The sequence below is a fragment of the Trichoplusia ni genome, chromosome 21 (assembly GCF_003590095.1).
Source record: "Trichoplusia ni isolate ovarian cell line Hi5 chromosome 21, tn1, whole genome shotgun sequence".
Taxonomy (NCBI): Eukaryota; Metazoa; Arthropoda; class Insecta; order Lepidoptera; family Noctuidae; genus Trichoplusia; species Trichoplusia ni.
Genome location: NC_039498.1, coordinates 2,538,527 through 2,557,035, shown reverse-complemented (window position 1 = coordinate 2,557,035; position 18,509 = coordinate 2,538,527). Strand labels below are relative to the sequence as shown.

The following is an 18,509-nucleotide window of genomic DNA, read 5'->3' as shown; positions in this document are numbered from 1 at the left end:
TATAGACCTTTAAATTTTTTGAGTAAAGACTGAATTTGAAATTACATTGAAACGGAATATTTAAGTCAGCTAGCCATTTATGTATATTGATAGTCCTTTATCAAAGAGACAGACATTTAATTAAATAGTATTTGAGTAAGACCTCATGAAATGACAGTCGGAAAATCTTGGAAATCTTCTGCATCAATAATAAATATGAAACCAACAGCAATGTATTTACATGTTAGGCGGCGCACCGAGCGTGTATCTAATAAAGTTGAGTGTCCATCAAATGTTTGCAAAGCCTTGAACGCTATTAAAAAGAAAACATGGCAACTTACTTGTAATATGAATAGTTTTAGATATTAACACTGCTTGCATTATTTAAGTGGGAATATAATAAGCTTTAAAATTAGATTTCTTCATCGCACTCACACTAATTCTTCAGCCTAAGTTGAGCTAGAGCACCTAGCTCTCTGTCATAGAATAAGTGTTATTGTTTGACACTCTTTGGTTTTATTATTGTCGGACCTATTTATCACTATAATTAAACTACATAAGCACACACACAATTAAATCGACCTATGAGCAACGCGATCGTTAAAAGTTGATAAAAAAATCACATTTAAACATATCGTCACACGTCTAAACTACAAGTCAGATGAAATCTGTACTAACATCAACGCATAGGTACAACGGTCAATTTAGAAGATTAAAGGGGTCCATCACAGGGACCGGATGCGAGCACAATACTCGGGACCCACAGCAAGCCACTGTACTCGTCAAACAGCTGCGAAAATATATCAGGGGGTATAGAAACAAGTTTCTTGGCAAGCAAATTTCGAAGTAATTGAGATTTTGGAACGGATTTATCATAAGTTTCTTTTGAGATCATTCATCTATCCGCATAAATAGAAAAAAATTGACGTTCTTTGTATGAATACATCTGTTATAAAAATTACACACTTAAATGAAAAACAGGCCTTTATTACAAGTTATTGTAGTTAAATATCCTCGGTTCGATCTTTAAAGTACTTTAGGAAAATATACGCTAAAATGTACGCTATCTACTTAGACAAACGCAGCACTTGCAGAAAAATATATTTGCTACAAAACATGTTTATCCCGGCCATCTCGAATCCGCCATTTTGCAACTAGTATGTTTGCAATAAGGAGGGCAAATATGGATTTCTGTTAAGCCTATGCACGTAGATGTATCAACCGATACCATGTTAGATCAAAGCATTTCAATCCCTTAAAGCGGTTATCTGAAGTCTAGATAACTGCTTTATACATCAAAGCATACACTGCAAATAAGACCACAGAGGGAAGCTTATAGAAAAGTGAATCAAACGAGTATTTACATAGATGAATAAAAGAAGTTGTCCTTAGAGAGCAAGAATAAAATCTTTGTATTCAAGGTTTAGGCCACAAATTTACTGTTAAATATAGGGTTATTTAATGGCGTTTTAACAGAGTTATGTTGCGGCTGGAGACGCTTTGACTATTGATCTGAAAGCAACCTCATTCTTCTGTTACCTTGTGACCAAATTAGTGATCAAATTTTGGATTAAAATGCGCTTTTACAAATAAACACACATAGATGCTTGAACTTGCTTGATGGGTGACCATCTATGACATAGCTGTAACTTCGTGTTTCGTAAAACAACTTTAATCGAGGATCCCAGCTGTTGTTTATAAGTTTTTGGCAGTTGTTACACGGAATTAGAAGCTGAAAATTTAACCAGTTTTCTAAGGGGTATCATGTTGCCCAAGTAAATGGGTTAAAGTGGTCACAAAGGTAGTCGCTTCTTGTAAGAGACTGGTATCATTAACAGCTGCATCCCGTTAGACTGGAAAAGGCTGGGCTGATGTTGAGATCTACAAATGATATGACGGTTCCGAACACGGGATTTGTCTCTTAATATGAGCTAACATGACGACGAGAGAAGCTCGATACAAATGGATTTATCTAGTTATGATATTAAGGCGATCGAGATATAAGGATATCGAGACTGCTTTTCATACTATTATACCTTCATATTATCAGCAAAATGTTATTAAGTATTTCGTATTGAGAGACTTCATTTTTAACTTTCTTGGATCATAGGACCGAAGACTTGCAAGCTAAGCCGAGTACATAAAACAAAAAATATATCACTGGTTGATTCTATGAAAGCTACAATTTTATTAACTTTTTCATCTGCCATTAGTAAACTTCTTAAAATGTCACTCCGTTTTCAGTTCTATGAAAACGTTTCCCGCTTTGTACTCTCGCTCAGTTAGTCGCTTTGAATAAAAGGAAAATTAAATTCGGTTGATTTTGTCCGTAGACTATTTTAATTGATTGTAAGTGCTGCAATCAACATTTTCTTGTATTGACCTAAACCGATTTGGACTTCAAAGCGCACCTTTAATTTCGAATTCCCTGAAATTCTAGTTAGTGCTATTTCCTCATATTTGCAGGACAAAACTTGGATCGACCTTATTGACGACGTTACGAACGTTAATACTTTACATATATATTAACATTTATATTCCTAATGTAAATACTGTAAACAGACCGCTAATTATATTGTTTACCAAGCAGAGTTAAAAATAACGTGTTCACGAAAGCATTAAGCTATTCTCAAACAGCTAGAGCTGTTAAGGGTTATTTTTAGAGACGGACCAATGATTTTGACGCAATACATGCAATCTAAACTATCCTAAGAGACAGAATACCAACGACACTATCAAACTAATAATGGGTCCAGACACTTCATTCGTTTAATTGACTTTTTATTACGCAATGGCCGCTTATGCGTGTACGTTCATACCAAGGAATTAAGGCCGGGCCTCACGTGATAAATAAATTTGCTCAAAGCTTTTAAAAGAACTCTTTATTCATAATCTTTTCGTAAACTACAGTCGATGAAACAAAGTTTAGTCGGTAACAAGGGCCGCCTGACTCTTGACTTCGCCACGTATGTGTGCATGGTTTATTTTTAGCTAGTTGTGTTGACTTCTAACTACGCTCAGCCGTACATCTGGGTTTGTTTTACGGTCAACACAATCAGCGTGGTTCCTTCAAATTTCGGTTAGTCGAAACTCAAAGTTACGCAGTTTGTTAAATACGCTGCGCAAGAGACGTCGCGAGTTCGAATTTAAGACATGTGTGTAGTTTATCGGTGTTTCCCAAGGCGTTTGTGAATCGGATGGATATGATGTCAGTATTAAAACAAGTGCAATGATTTCTAATCTGATATTTAACGATATGTGTTCGTAGTAATAACATAGTGACAAGTGTTTCTTTTACTTAGAGCTACTTGACAGTAGATGGTTTTCTAAAATCGTTGTGATACGAGGATGTGGCAGTGCCCATTTTTTTGGTTATAATTCGTTTGTGGTAAGTTTAAAAGGTAAACTCATAATCGACTAATTTGAAAGGCGTTGAGAGCTTATTTAACTTTGCCAATTAAAGCATTCGTTTTGACTAGGTGCTAGTTGACAATTTGGTTTCTCCGACAAAATATATAATCTTGGATCAGTATTAGTATTAGTTGCAATGACCTGCTAGCAACTCCAATGTGCGCCACGGAGAGAGCTTTCCAACCAAAACTACAGTTGTTAAGAATTTCACATGGAAAATGCTAAGTGTTTACATGTGTGTAGGGCATATTGCATTAAGGATCTGGTCATAATTACCTATCAGTAGTAATTAATTAGAACAGAGCACTTTCAAGGTTTTCTGCCATCCTGTTGTTATATCGTATTGTTTCAACATTTAATTATTGTACACTAATTAGTTTCCAGTTATTTAGAACAAAGCTTGGTAAATGTAACAGTAAGAAAATACCAAGGACGACAGAAAGTGGATCATGGATTTAGCTTTTCAAAGAACGGAATGTAATTATATTTCCTTTTTAAATTAAAGGTGAGAAAAATAATGAAATAGGAAAACAAAGTACCTATTGTAAAAAAGTAAATTGCATTACGTTCTACAATATTGGTATTTATAAAAGTACTAGCTGTTGCCCGCGACTTCGTCCGCGTCGCGTTCATTATAGTTAAATAATTGGCAAGAAAATCATGTTGCGATTAATTGAGATGCAAGCTAGCCTATCTTTCAAGTTCGATCAAGTGCACATGGTTCAAATTTGTTTAAAATCGGAATAGTGGTTTAGGCGTCCATCATGGACATACAACGTGACACGTGATTTACCATTGTGCTCTGCTGTGTGATGTGTTTTCTACATTAAATTTATAAGTGGGTTTAAGCAGGCGTTGATTATAAGGATAATGTACTATTGTCACAGGGAAAAATAATAATTAAATCATAAAAAAACGAATTATAAATAGTGTATCGCGCTGTCCGCACGACAAGGAATTGCGAAAAAGAACCTTACGACTGTAAAATTAAAACTGTTTATTGTTAAATTGCACCAGTATTGCGTGGTCGACTGGTCAGTGTTATTATTATGAAATTGAACTTCCTACATCTGCGGTAGAATTACACTCGTCCTATATTCTTGAGATGCGCACTGAATATCTGCCTGACACCGACTTGGACGCGATTATAATGTACGAGTATGTTTGACCTACTGAACAGTTATATGGGCGATTGAACTCAATAAAACGCATTAGATACGAATTTGATGTGCTCACTGGCGAAGCAAATACATACGCGTTGCGCGGCGCAGCCAAAGTTTTGAAATAAAACCTCATTTCCATTAAAATAAATATTTGCCAGTGTCTATCAGTTTTCCAAAGGTGACCGACATGATTTCAGGCTCCACGTCATTAATTATTTATGCTGTTGAAAGTTTTTTTTCTTCATTTAAAGTTTACATATATAGCCAAATATTAGTTAATTAGTCGCTCACCACACCCAAATCACACAAAAAGAAAACCGATCACGTGTTTCAGAAATGAACTAAACGCGCTCTATGTTATTTACAGTAGTAAACGGTGCCTAAAACTTGTAATAGATACGTAAACCTTTTGTTTTATTTGACTTAATTTAATTAAAGTAATTTCGCGAAGTTTTTTCGTCGACGACACCCACATTTTTTTGTTTAGTAAAACTAACTCGAACGCACGGACAGGCACCAAAAACTTTAGGGCTTGATTCCGGTTATATTCATATTTCGCTGAAAAAACTCCCAGAATTTGGAAACTCATTTGATTTCGCCCGTACGACGTGTGTTAGTATCGGGAAAAATATTTTACAAGGCAGCAGTATTAATTAATTTCTTTATATATAGAACTGTGGAGGACGCACCAGATATATTCTAGAAAGGTTGCCATTTCTAGACCTGGTTGATGAAGTAGTCCAGGGTTAAATGAGGAAAACATTGAGCCGTATTAAGCTGACACTTTACAATAACAGTTCTTTATTATTTTCTATTTTCTACCTTCAATGCGCTTCATTTTGCAGAAAATATTTCTCGTGTTTTATTAAATTGCTTATCACTTGAATGCCTCGAAGATTATCCGCGGAATTTGCCAGTACAATTTAGTCTATAAATAGTTTTATATTTATTTTTCCTAGATTATGAAATCAGAGTACGACTAAAATGTTTTTAAATGTTTGTTTACTTATTTAGTTATTGTAATTGTAATTCGGCTGTTTCCCCATTAACGGTCTTGTGATCCCCAATAAATTTAATTAAAAATAGCGTAAATTAGAAGTCAGAACAAATATATTCGCTACATTTAATAAAAGAGGGTGACAAAAAACAGAAAGAGCTGAGTAGATCAGCACGTCAAACCCACTAAGCGCGACGAGTCACGGGTTTAGAGTCCGCGAGGGGCAGGCGTTTGTGTGATCCCTGAATGCTTGTTCTGAAAATAGGTGTGTAGGTGTGCTGTGAATGTTTAATTAATAGACTTAATAATTAGTCGGTCAATATTTAATTGTTGGAAAGAGACACTTTTATGACCCGCATACTCATACATGCGGATCGTAATCAGAAAACTCCTCTTTGCTTCGTCAAAGTAGGGTAAAAGGAAAGTTTTAGTGAGTGGAGATGTAGTAAATAACTTCTTGAATATTCTATTTCTCATAGATTAGGTACGTACATAGTTTAAAACTAACTCGGATATCGATGACCTTCTTTCCACGCGTTAGTATCTAACATAAATATTCCTTAAAATGCTGTACCTAAATGACTTTACATGAATTAATATTGCTTAAGGTACCGGGAAGCACGGCTCGTCGAGTAAGTTTATTTCTCAAGTTACTTGAAATATTAAATACTGTAATAAGAATATTATTATACCAGTCTATATACGTCACACTGCTGGGTATAGGCCACTTCCCCTATGTGGAAGAATTTGAGCCTTGACCACCCCAGCTCGCTGCTGGTATGCGATTTCAGATTCCAATATTAAGAATCCAGGTCTCCTTAGGATGTTTGCCTTTACCGTTTGTCAGTATCTTAGAATATTAAAAAAGGTCATATAACTTTAAAAAAGTCATGTTGGCACTTACCCTACGTTGAGATCGAACCTGCACCTCATGCATCCAATCATACCCTAAGGCTGCTTGGACACCACGGTGGAAGTGTAAATATTTATTTTTGTTATTCATGTAAAAAACCCCATTTTATGTAAAGAAAAGAGAAATTAGATAAGTAATTAAATTAAATAAAACAAAGGAATTCTAAAACAATACAAATTTTAAACTCAGTTCGTCAATTACTTTATATACATACATATAGTCCTTCATCAATAAAAAAGAAGATTCAATTCCGGTACCGGTTTTTCCGTAGTTTTTCATTCTGTTTAAACGTCACGATTGTTTCGCGTTCTATTGTTCATAAATATGTTTAAGCTGGCCATTGTGATAAATACAGAAATATGTTTGTTGTTTTAAATTGAATGTAAATGGATATACCTTTTGCAATTTAAGCGACAACATTCGTTTGTTTATAGATTTGTATTATATTATAGATGAGTATGAAAGTAGACTAAAATATGTAACAAGACCCAGAAAAGTATCTCAGAGCATAAGGCTTTAGCTTATACTAGCTTTTTCCCGCGACTCCGTCCGCGTTGACTTTAGTTTACAGTGTGCGGTGGTTCCCGTTGCCGAGGGTATGCTAGTATAAAAAGTAGTCTTGACCCTTCATTACCCATTGACCACTGTGCACTTATTTGATTATTTTAAACTAGCTGTTGCCCGCGACTTCGTCTCCGTGGGTAGAAGATATAAGTTATGATTTATACCTGCCCTGTTTTTTTTTTCACATTTTCCATTGTATCTTTGCTCCTATTAGTCGCAGCGTGATAGTTTATACCCTAAAGCCTTTCTCGATAAATGGTCTATTTAACACAAAAAGTTTTTTTCAATTTGGACCAGTAGTTCCTGAGATTAGCGCGTTCAAACAAACAAACAAACTCTTCAGCTTTATATATTAGTATACATATAGATCCCACCAAAAACATTAAATGTAAAAAAATGCCAAGTCTCTCGATGCAGTCTTTCCATCGTAAAAAGTTTTGAGATCTCATAGAAGCCAAGTCCTATTCAAAATATTTTGTAGTTATAAATCAACATTTAGTAATTGTATCAATAGTTTTCTTTATATTATAACTAGCTTTTGCCCGCGACTTCGTTCGCGTGGAACAGTGACTTCCGGCAGATTTTTGGTTTTACTCACATAGTTCCCGATCTCGCGGGATTTTTGAGAAGTTCCCGCTCCCGCAGGATTTTTGGGATAAAAACTATCCTATGTCCTTTCTCGAGTTCCAAACTATGTCTGAACCAAATTTCATCCAAATCGGTTCAGTAGTTTAGGCGTGACGGAAAGACAGATAGACAGAGTTATTATCGCATTTTTAGCATGGGTAGTAACTTAAGTTGAAAACTAACTTAAAACTAAAGAATAAAAAAAAAACGAACTTATAACAATTTAAAAGAAATTATATTACAACCTATCCTATTTAACAACCAAGCTTAAAACTAAATAATTTAAAACGAACTTAGAATTACAATTTTACTAAACAAAATAACTAAGTACTAATATTCGAGATCAAACCTACATCAAACAACGGAACCAATTTAGAATTTACGAAACAGGACCAATCCACATAAACGACCATACAACCGACAATACAATATTACCACGACGGTACCGAAGCGCTCGGCCGATACCCAACCAAATGCGTGTAACGAAACCATAGCGCGATCTATTTCGATCCCAACGCCATCTATCGACCATAGTGACAACTCGGATTATTTATCTATACTCCGTTCGGGCATTTTCTTTGTACTAAAAGTAGTATTATATTTTTTATATGTTATTTTATTATTTTTTTCATACCTTTTTACTATTTATTTACTTTTTTCCGATGAATTAAAACAACATGAACCGAACTCGTGTAACGATCGACACCATTGCGCGTAGTACTAATAGAATTATCTATACTCCGTTAGAGCATTTTCTTTGTAGTAAAACTTTTATTATATTAATATTATTTTTTTTACACCTTTTTACTGTTTATTTACATTTTTCTGATGGATTTTCCGATGAATTAAAACAATAACATGAACCGAACACGTGTAATGACACCATTGCGCGATTAACGCCATCTATCTACGGAGCATAGGAACAGCTCGACATTTGACCAATAGATGGCACTATTATATAGTATGTCCGTAATAAATTTTATTTTTTATTTTTATTTTTTGTAATAAAAACTATCCTATGTCCTTTCTCAAGTTTCAAACTATGTCTATACCAAATTTCACACAAATCGGTTCAGTAGTTTAGGCGTGAAGAAAAGACAGACAGACAGACAGAAAGACAGACAGACAGACAGAGTTACTTTCGCATTTATAATATTAGTTTGGATTATAGTGACTTGGCAATGAGCACAAGAAGAAACAAATAAAACGGCATATTTGTAGGAGTTGAAAGTTACACACACCGCATGCGTAAACATTAATATCACAAAATTAATTTTCTTTTGGTTTATCCGTGTCGTCCCAACCGAATTTCGGCAACGGCAGTCAGTCTTAGTGTACTCTCGATTCATTTACTTTTATAAAGCGATGGCCCGTAAGGTATTCTTAATTATTGTATTGGAGCATGTAGTCGGTAGTGACCATCATGATTCACACATAACAAATAATCTGATCACTGGTCTCGTCAGTAACATTTTCACATAATTCCAGGCATCAAGCAGCTTTTAATTTGTGCTCATTGCCAAGTCACTATAATTATAATATAAAGAAAACTATTGATACAATTACTAAATGTTGATTTATAACTACAAAATATTTTGAATAGGACTTGGCTTCTATGAGATCTCAAAACTTTTTACGATGGAAAGACTGCATCGAGAGACTTGGCATTTTTTTACATTTAATGTTTTTGGTGGGATCTCATTTATTTTTTGTAAGTGTATTTCTTTCTTTTTTTTTAGGTGTCATAATTTCTAGGACTTCAGCTACTGCTTTGCTTAGAACCCATTCTCTATCTCTATCTCTTTTGTTTCTTCTCTGAGACTTCGTTACTTCTAATGTAAACAAGCTTAAACTTATATATATATGCATATATATATCTACTAACTTACAAACTATTGCTAAACTAAACTAAATAACACGTAAAGTTCTCCGAATATCAATTATCACTACAATATTTTTTAGTTTCGAAATGGTTTTTCATAGACAGGTGGCGCTATCAAATGAAAATTATCGAATTATTCTGAAGTACTACTTAGACTGCGCTTTGTAACGAAACCATAGCGCGATTCAGACACGTACAACGCCATCTATCGAGCGCGCATACAATATTTATCGCAATACAATGGAGTTTTAGCTTTATTAATTTAATGAATTATGAATTTTATGTATTAATTTGTATTAATGATAGTCTGTGTATTACATTTATATTATTCTTTTCTATTCTATGTATGTATTCATCCAATTGAATAGGTACTTAAACAACGAACAAAGTTAACAATGCAGTCAAAATCCATACATAATGTTCTTGCCAAACCGCAAATATAAAATTGTTTTCTATGGCATATTATTTTTTAATGTTTTTATAATTTTTCCTTTATATGTGGCTAAGGACCTATCTTGGTGCAAAATTTGAAGTTTCTAAGTCTGCTAGAAGTACCTTAGATTTTTGATGATCTGTCAGTGAGTCAGTGAGTGACAAAATGGTGTAACTTTGATCGACCGTAACTCCTAAACCATTAATTCAATTGGCATGTAATTTCGAACTTAAGCTTGTTCTAATGCCTACTATTATTCCCCGAAAAGCTAAACTCCTAGCTTTGTCCACGTCGAAGATACAGGGGGGGCGAAACAGCCGCGTATCGCTTCGAGAAAAGATGGTACGGCCGTGCCCGTTTTGCTCGAGACTTGGCAGGGGCACTGCCGTGCCCTCAGATTAGTATAGATAAACAATAATTAGACCAAATTTCAAAGCCAATGCGAAAAACAAATCACAATAACATTGACCTCCTTTAGTCGCCCTTACAACCCTTTTTTCCAGATAAAAAGTAGCCTCTATCTTTTCGCCAAGTCTGCCAAATTTAATTACAATCGGTTCAGTTGTTTTGGCGTGAAAGCGAGACAGACAGTTAGAGATACTTTCGCATTAATAATATTAGTATGGATTACCGAAACACCTTAAAAATGAAGGTATATTTATTACGTAAAATATAATTAGCATCTTACTTGACTATGTATACATGAGATATGTTACATAGATATTATGACGTCAACATGTTACCATTGGATATTAAACCGTCATGCATCGTCACTTAGACAGAACTCCAATCAAGTTGTCAAGTGTGTTAATAACGTAAACTGTTCACCTTAGTATACAATAATTAACAATAGCGTTCAAGCGATTAATAACAATCGATTAGGTACAGATCATTTTGATAAGCCCTTTGATAACAGTGAAACGAGAGCACTGGAGCAAAACATCGGGTTAACCCAACAGTTGATATTGATATCACCCTGAAACATCCATCCGCCCACAGCTCAGTTCCCAGCGCGTCCTTCAAACACTTCTTGCAATAAATTCTTATAATATCACATATAAAAACATACTTATTCAAAGAGTAACCTGTTCTTAATGGCGGCATTTACAGGCAGGTGACTGGCTCAAATGAATTTTAAAATGCGTAGTCCGAAATAAATTGATTTATACTCGAGGTGATTGAAAAAATGTTAGCAACGTCTAAGGAACCTAAACAAGTTACAGTTTACAGGCGTTAGCACTGTCCGAATCGTTTTCGAAAGAACGCATGACAATAAAATTCCTTTAAATAAGTGACGTGACTTTAATTTACGTATCCACGGGACGTATTGTTAGGTATAATTGAGGAATAATTTTAAAGGTGAGGAATTGAATTTAAACATGAAATAATTATACTAATACCTACCTTAGCTATCTTTTTATAAACCTACCAATTTAAATTTGAAGAAAATCAAATGATCAAGCCGATTCCTGAGGATTAATAAACAGCTGTCGAACTGGCGTTTCGCGAGCTATAGGCTACCTTCAACATTAGAATTTTTTGTCTTATACCAAATAAACAATAAAACTACTTGATATTTAAATACGATAACAATCCAACATTACGACTACTTCAAATTATCCTTCTTAATTTGACCTTAGATAACAATCTTTGTAGAAGTGGTGATTTTGTTTTCTGCACAAATTTCGCTAAAAACATTGTTAACAATATGAGAGTCTATTGAGAGCTTATAATTTCGAAAGACAGACAAAACGTCTCCCAATGAAGTGGAAAGCGTCGGAACATTCCTTTTATTCTATTGATAAAAAATCAGGACTTTAGATTTACAAAAGCACCAGCTTCGACCTTTGTTTTCTTCTTTTTTTCCTGCAAGGTTTTAATAAATTGAAAAAAACATTTGTTGGAAAATGCTAAAGAAAGACTTTTTTAAACTTCGCTTTCTCGACGAAAGTATTCTTTTCATTGTCTGTTAGCATTTTAAGATCAATTCGACTTAAAATCGAATCGAATAGTTCATAAAATAATATAAAAACATTTCTGAAATAGTTTATATATTCTAACAAAATCCGATCGATATACAGCAAACATTTACACATATTTAAATGTGAAAGTGAGCAAAGGCAACCGCTAAACATCTGAAGTCCATACTCGACCACTGCCAATTAAGCGTTCGTATCAATATTTATAGATTAAATGAGCAGAAATGATTTCAAACGATGAAAAGGCTTACCTACAGACCAAACAAGTTAAATCTTTTCAACTTATGCTTTAACGATGTTTACATTCAACTATGCAGTAAAACAGTTTGAAAATTTTTGCTTTACGATTTAAAAAGTTGAAGTCCATTTCAAAGCGTCTTTTTTGCAAGTGTGACAATTATATTCGTATCTATGGATGTAACTATGACACGTTGTTTTCTAGCAAAAAAATAAAGTAGAAAATGGAGCTTATTAAGTGTCGCGTCGCTTTTAATTTAAAAGCTGCATTATTAATTTTATGCTATTACGTTTTCTAGACGCAGAAATAAACGCAGTGAAGCATTAAATATTCGTTTCCATGAGACTGAGTTCGCTGCACGTGTGATTCATGATCGTGTTCTATTCTAAATTTATTCCGGTATTAGCTTGTATGATTACGTATCAAGAACCACGTATTTCTTACGAAATCAACACCGTGTAACGATTCTCGACGCGATTCCTGTAATTAGTCCCTACATGTTGTGTAGGTGTTCGGGATAAACTGAGTATTTATGTTTCGATTCTTACTTCAGACTCTGCGTCGTCAGAAATTATGCCGATTATTGTTTTGGTCACTTGGAATTCAATATATTTATCCTTTAAAACGAAACCTGTTAGAATAAGTTAGGTAGCTAAGTAAATGTGTTTTATCCAAAAAAGCTTGTTAAAATTTGATATTTGCTTACCTTACACATCAAGCATCACTGCAGTGTAAATATAAAATCCAATTTTTAAGCTGCAATCTATGTCTAACCCTCCGGGAAAAACACAAAAATATAGCGAAACTAATAAAACTTGTTACATCTGAACAAACATACATATTTATTGCTTTAAAAAAATTGTATATTCATTTTAATTGCCGATGATTATATGAGCAGCATAAACATTGCATTAAAGTAGATGATTCTTTGCTTTTTCGCGAGTGTCCATGACAGCGAAACTTTTCTGTTTTCATGGCAAATAGGTAACATCATCTACCTGCCAGTGATGGCAATATATGACAGGTAGTTTTAGAGAAAGGCTGTTGAAGTGTCTTGGATGGATGGCTGGATTCTTAATAACAATTTAACACGACATTGACTGTCATATAAAAGGGTTAATTTAAAATTGACATGAAAACCTGGAAAATTACTTTCCACCTCGTTGAATAGCTTTCGTCGTTTCTAATCCACCACTGGGCATAGAATTCCGTTTTTACAAATCATGATTGGAACTATTTTTTAAATCACTAAACTATTAATGAAAATTTTCAAACGATTCATGAGTTTCAATAAAAAGCAGTTCCAACTATAAATTGAATAGACGGCTTTTAATAAATTATTAAATTTGTAATCGATTTAGACTTTTCAAATGCACTCGTTGTAGGTAGAGCGTTTATGGGTGTAATTGGGGCTGTCAATGATAATATTAATACTCATTTATGACGATGTTACACGAAAATCAGGATCAAATCATCAGGATTCAAGATATTCTCTTGCCTAAGTCTTAGAATATCAATTTATGGAAAGCCTAAAGTCTTGTCTGTCTTAAAAAAAGAAAACTAAATAACTAATGCAAATTTCGTTGTAAATGTAGGTTAAAGTTACATTAAACCTCAAAATGTAGAGTCACCGCAAATAAAGAAATGACTTCTCGATGTGATGGTCAAAACGTCGTATACGAACTTTGACAACTTTCTCATTGGAAATCATAATTAGAGGGAGGTATCAAACGCAAAAATCAAACTGTTTGCTTTTTATCTGGACTGTCAGAATCGAGGATGCCACAGTTCATCAAATTTTGTGTGTATGTGGACCCAAAATAAGTATACTTTCAAATTCGTCAAACGGGTTAAAAATACAGGCACATTCGTACTCATGTCAACTAGACTGAAGATTTCGCTATTAAATTCCGATAATTAACACTCCTACGTCATGTAATAAACTTTATTCAGCTGCCTGTAATTTTTTTTTTGATTGAAATAATAGAGCGTATTGCTTATTAACTGAAAATGTGCAGTGATTGTATTACACCAAGAATTTTTGTGAACAAAAGCCAAAAGGATAATTTTCAACATGTATGTATACGTAATTATTTATCTTTCGTATATCAGTAACGTTATTGCTTAAAATAGTTTTATATAATTATTGAGTATTTTTAGTTAGTAGAAATAAGATGTTTTCGAGCAAATTGCTAATTCGGATTTGCCACATTCGATTTCTTCCAGTTGCCTGCTGGGTTCAAGTTTTTCTTTGACCCTCAGCGCATGTTCTTATTTATTTATCATTAATTACAATGGTAATAAGGCATCAGAGTAAGATTATCTCACATATTTTTTGTGAGCTGTGTGAATCCTTGTTTACCTCTGATATTCCTCGTAATACACAGCTTTATAAATACATTAAACTCAGGATTGATCACTTATACCTATGATCGTTACCTTATATAAGGATCCTAATTAAATTGCTACATTGGTTTTGTTAAAAAACGGCAACAATCACCGATAATCAAATATTGATTGTTGGGTTTCAGGAAAAAATGATCGAAATATTTTTTTTACTAAATTGAATTTTAAAACTGGTGTTATTAGTCTACTGCAGACATGAGTGTGGGAAAATTTCGATGAAAGGTAAGTCATTACTTTTTTAATAATTGCTGTATAAATATGAAAATTTGTTGATTTTTTTTTCATTCATTATAGCAAGGTTGCTTCTTATAGACCAAGAGGCAAAAAAAAACTTGTCTATGAATATAAGCTATAATTTTTCTACGAACTGACAGTAACAGTAGCAAAAACTTAAACATAGTCGACGTGCTTCGAACAATCATATAAGGACCAAAAGTTTTGGCTCCTAATCAAAAGACTGAACGGCTAAGACTAATGCCCACCACGTCTGTTTGACCTATAAGAGTGCAGTATCAAGGTTACATTTTAACGTCGTCTAACTTGCGCCCTGGATTTCCAACAGGTGACTTTGACCCGCATTCTCGCTACGTGAATGAATGCAGGAAGCTACGTTGGACCATTCACTTTCTCTCATTTCTGCCTCTCTTTCCGATCATGATAAGTTTTCTATTAATAATTGGGTCATAATTATCTTAATTGAGTGATGAAGCACCAGATTTGGTAGATAAAAGTTTGACCATGAAAATAAGATTTCCACATCTTATTGTTGAGAGTCTCTTGTATGAATATAAAATACTAAAGTTTGAAATAACTATGCGTATTGGTTTATATGTTGCAAGAGAAGCTACAGGTAAACGTGTTTTATCCAAAACAAGCTTTAGGCATGCGCAGTGCAGCCTTCCTACGCTTTGTTTCCCGGTTCTATATGACCTTGAAAAATTTGTTCGAAAAATCAAAACTATTCAGTCTATATCAAAATTTATGATGGATTTGGACAGAGAATATTTCAAAAGTACGATCAGCATATTTTTTTTCGCCAAAATCGCTTTACTTTTGGAGATATTGCAGAAAAACGATTCTTAGGAAATTCACATTTGAGAGTCGTAATTAACATTTTAAAACATTGAAATTTAATATTTGGCTTTTTGAGAATGTCAAAAATGGTTACCACCCCAATTGTAATATAGCTAGTTGCCGCAGCAGGGGTCCCGCTCGCCCACCGTATTCCTAAAATCAGATAGCATTGGTCGCTCCCGCTGGCTCGCGTCTGCCTGTGTACAAACGTGAAGGAGTCTTCGATGCACCCGCACGTCACTTAGTAAAGAACCGCGTGTGCTCGCGCTTTCAAAGTTATTTTCAGTTTGGTCAAACTTGATAAAATTGAATTGGAATTGAAACGGAATCGAAAAGGAATTGAATCGGAATGTGAACAATAGATGATGGATAATAATAACCGTGAGGAGAGCTCTGCAGTTAAACAGCATGATTCAAAGTGATCAACTTTTTAATAGTAATTGTGTTAATTTGTTTCCATTTAATAGCCACCATGGGTAATGATCCACCTGTGGTATTCTATGTTTTAATTGCTTTTTTAATAGTTTCTATGTCGATTTTTTTAGTTACTGTGTGCTTAGCTGTTTTTTTACGACTGCGCCGGACTGCAAGAGGCTCAGGACCTGGGTTTATCGCGTAAGGAGAAAATTCTCAAGACGCAGACGCCCAAGGTTTGGAGGAGGATCCCGACAAAAATTCGAATGGGTTGAATGTAAGTATACTCAAGATAATTTTGTAGGCTGGGGCGAATAAAAACTAGCAATTTGGTGATCAACTATTTTCCGATCTATCTTTTAATAGATCTATTCTATTAACAGTGTTTTAATATGTTTGGAAAACATTTTAATCTAATTAGCCTATAAATAGCGATCAGTAAAGTTACTAGTATTTTAGAATAGTTAAAGTAGCACACGGCAATGAACCAACGAACCGATTTTTTTTGTTATCAAAAGCATTCATGAGGCCCTGGATTAAATCTTAGTTCCATTGTCCCATTATATTTTTTTATGATTAAGCGTGTTTTTTTTAGATCCCATTATAAACAAAAGGAATTATTTTCTAGTTGCCAATGTATTTTTTTCATCATTTCAAAACTGTTCTCGTGCCAAAAAATCATTTTCATTGTATTATTATACTTAATAAAATGAAAATTATTGTTTTTCACCAGGATTTTATATTAAGTGTAATTAATGTTGTACAACAGCGAATTACTGCTAATTGCGTGCTTTGGTGCATATTTAGCGAATTTGTATAAAAATTGTCTATGTATGTGTGTTATATAGACGTAAACCAGCAGGAGCCGGAGCGGGTGCGGCGCGGCTTCCAGTACAGGAGCTTCTCGGCGCGCTACTGCTGGCGCCTGCAGCCCGTCGAGAGCCGCAGGCCCAGAGCCGCCAGCGCCGAGCCCCAGGCTGGGCCTAGCAGGGAGCCGCGCCCCGGGCCCAGCTCCGAGCTGCCGGCTGGGCCCAGCGCCAGCCAGCCCGACATGGACGACGGAGAAACAGACTCCGATTCCGAAATAGTGACACTCTACGATATACCCAATTCGAAGGGCTACGTAGACGAGTGAATTTCAAACATTGTTTAACAACGAAATCGTCTAAGTGTTGTGTATTTAAGATCTATCTGTTTATCATGTTCTACTAGAAGAAGCAACTATCTTCATTTCCCTTTAATTTCAAGTGTACAAATGTGGTGGTGTTAGAAGGAGAACAGGGTAAACTCCAAGGTGATGTTGTAATGACTCTCTGAAATATATTTTTATCGCTGTCTGTTTAATAACATATGAGAAAAAGTGTATTTATGTAGTATATTTTCATATTCATGTTAAAATAACATTATATAAGACAGTTCAAAAAGTAATTGATATATATTTCTAAAGAAACTATTTTTCCACTTGTATAACTACAGTTAACTCGATATAGCCATATTTTATTTAATTATTGTGCAATATAATTAAATTGTATTGTATAATTATTTTGTTTACGTGTAACTAAAGCGTATTTACATCTGTACTTCGAATTAAAATATATATCATAGTAGCTCGTTAAATAAAATTTGTGGTTGAACGTCTCTGATGACGAACGTAGTGTTTCATGTATTAATAAAGATCAAAGTTAAAAAATATTCTATTTTAAAATAAATTAAATGTTTTAGAATCATGCCTAGTAGAGGCGATATGGAATATGTATGAAAACATAACGAAATAACTTTGTGCTATCAACACGAATTCCCACTTTTCTTATATGTATATCTATATCTTTCGTAGCTCAAATTTCAACTTTAGGTTCGGAAGTGGGATGAGTAGAAACAAACGAAATATGATAAAAATAAATCTATTCTTATAGATACTTATGAATCCTTCTCTTGTTTATCCTTTCAAACCTCTAAATATTACTAATAACATATGAGAAAATCTATATGTATCGTTAAAGAATAAAGTCTATTTAACTTATGCCATTGTTTTATTCCGAGTATCCTAACATCCTCACACACTCCCGGTGGGTGTAATGCTGAGCGCTACTTATCTATAAGTAGTATAAACGTCTCATAGCTAAGCTAATTTATTTTTCCGTTAAATATTTCCAACCTCTATTTTTAAGATCGGTTTTCTTCGTTATTTCGTTAGAAAATAAAAGAAATTTCTTCACAAGACAAGGCAAATGAACTGACTGTCCAATTTATGCTTTTAATATTAAATATAAATCTATAATAATCCAAAGGTTATAAACTTAGCTAACCTATTAAAAAACAAATACTATTTTAGACTTTCGGACTATTTGCGAGATGGAATTTAGTTCTACAGTTTTGCTTTTGCGAGAATTGAACCCAAAGTCAAAGTAGCTATTTCACAATGAAGAAAT

At 34.1% G+C, this 18,509-nt stretch overlaps 2 protein-coding genes across 15 annotated transcripts in view; both read left to right on the top strand.

The window, feature by feature from the left end:
• Nucleotides 1-18,509, top strand: part of LOC113504335 (coiled-coil domain-containing protein AGAP005037) — a 269,885-nt gene that overhangs the window by 115,944 nt on the left and 135,432 nt on the right. The gene's annotated exons all lie outside the window — the stretch shown is intronic.
• LOC113504339 lies at nt 10,377-18,300 on the top strand. Its single transcript, XM_026886608.1, has 3 exons — nt 10,377-16,084; nt 16,212-16,357; nt 16,929-18,300. The coding sequence occupies exons 1-3, from the start codon at nt 16,029-16,031 to the stop codon at nt 17,213-17,215; spliced, it is 489 nt and encodes a 162-aa protein (XP_026742409.1). The 5' UTR covers nt 10,377-16,028; the 3' UTR covers nt 17,216-18,300.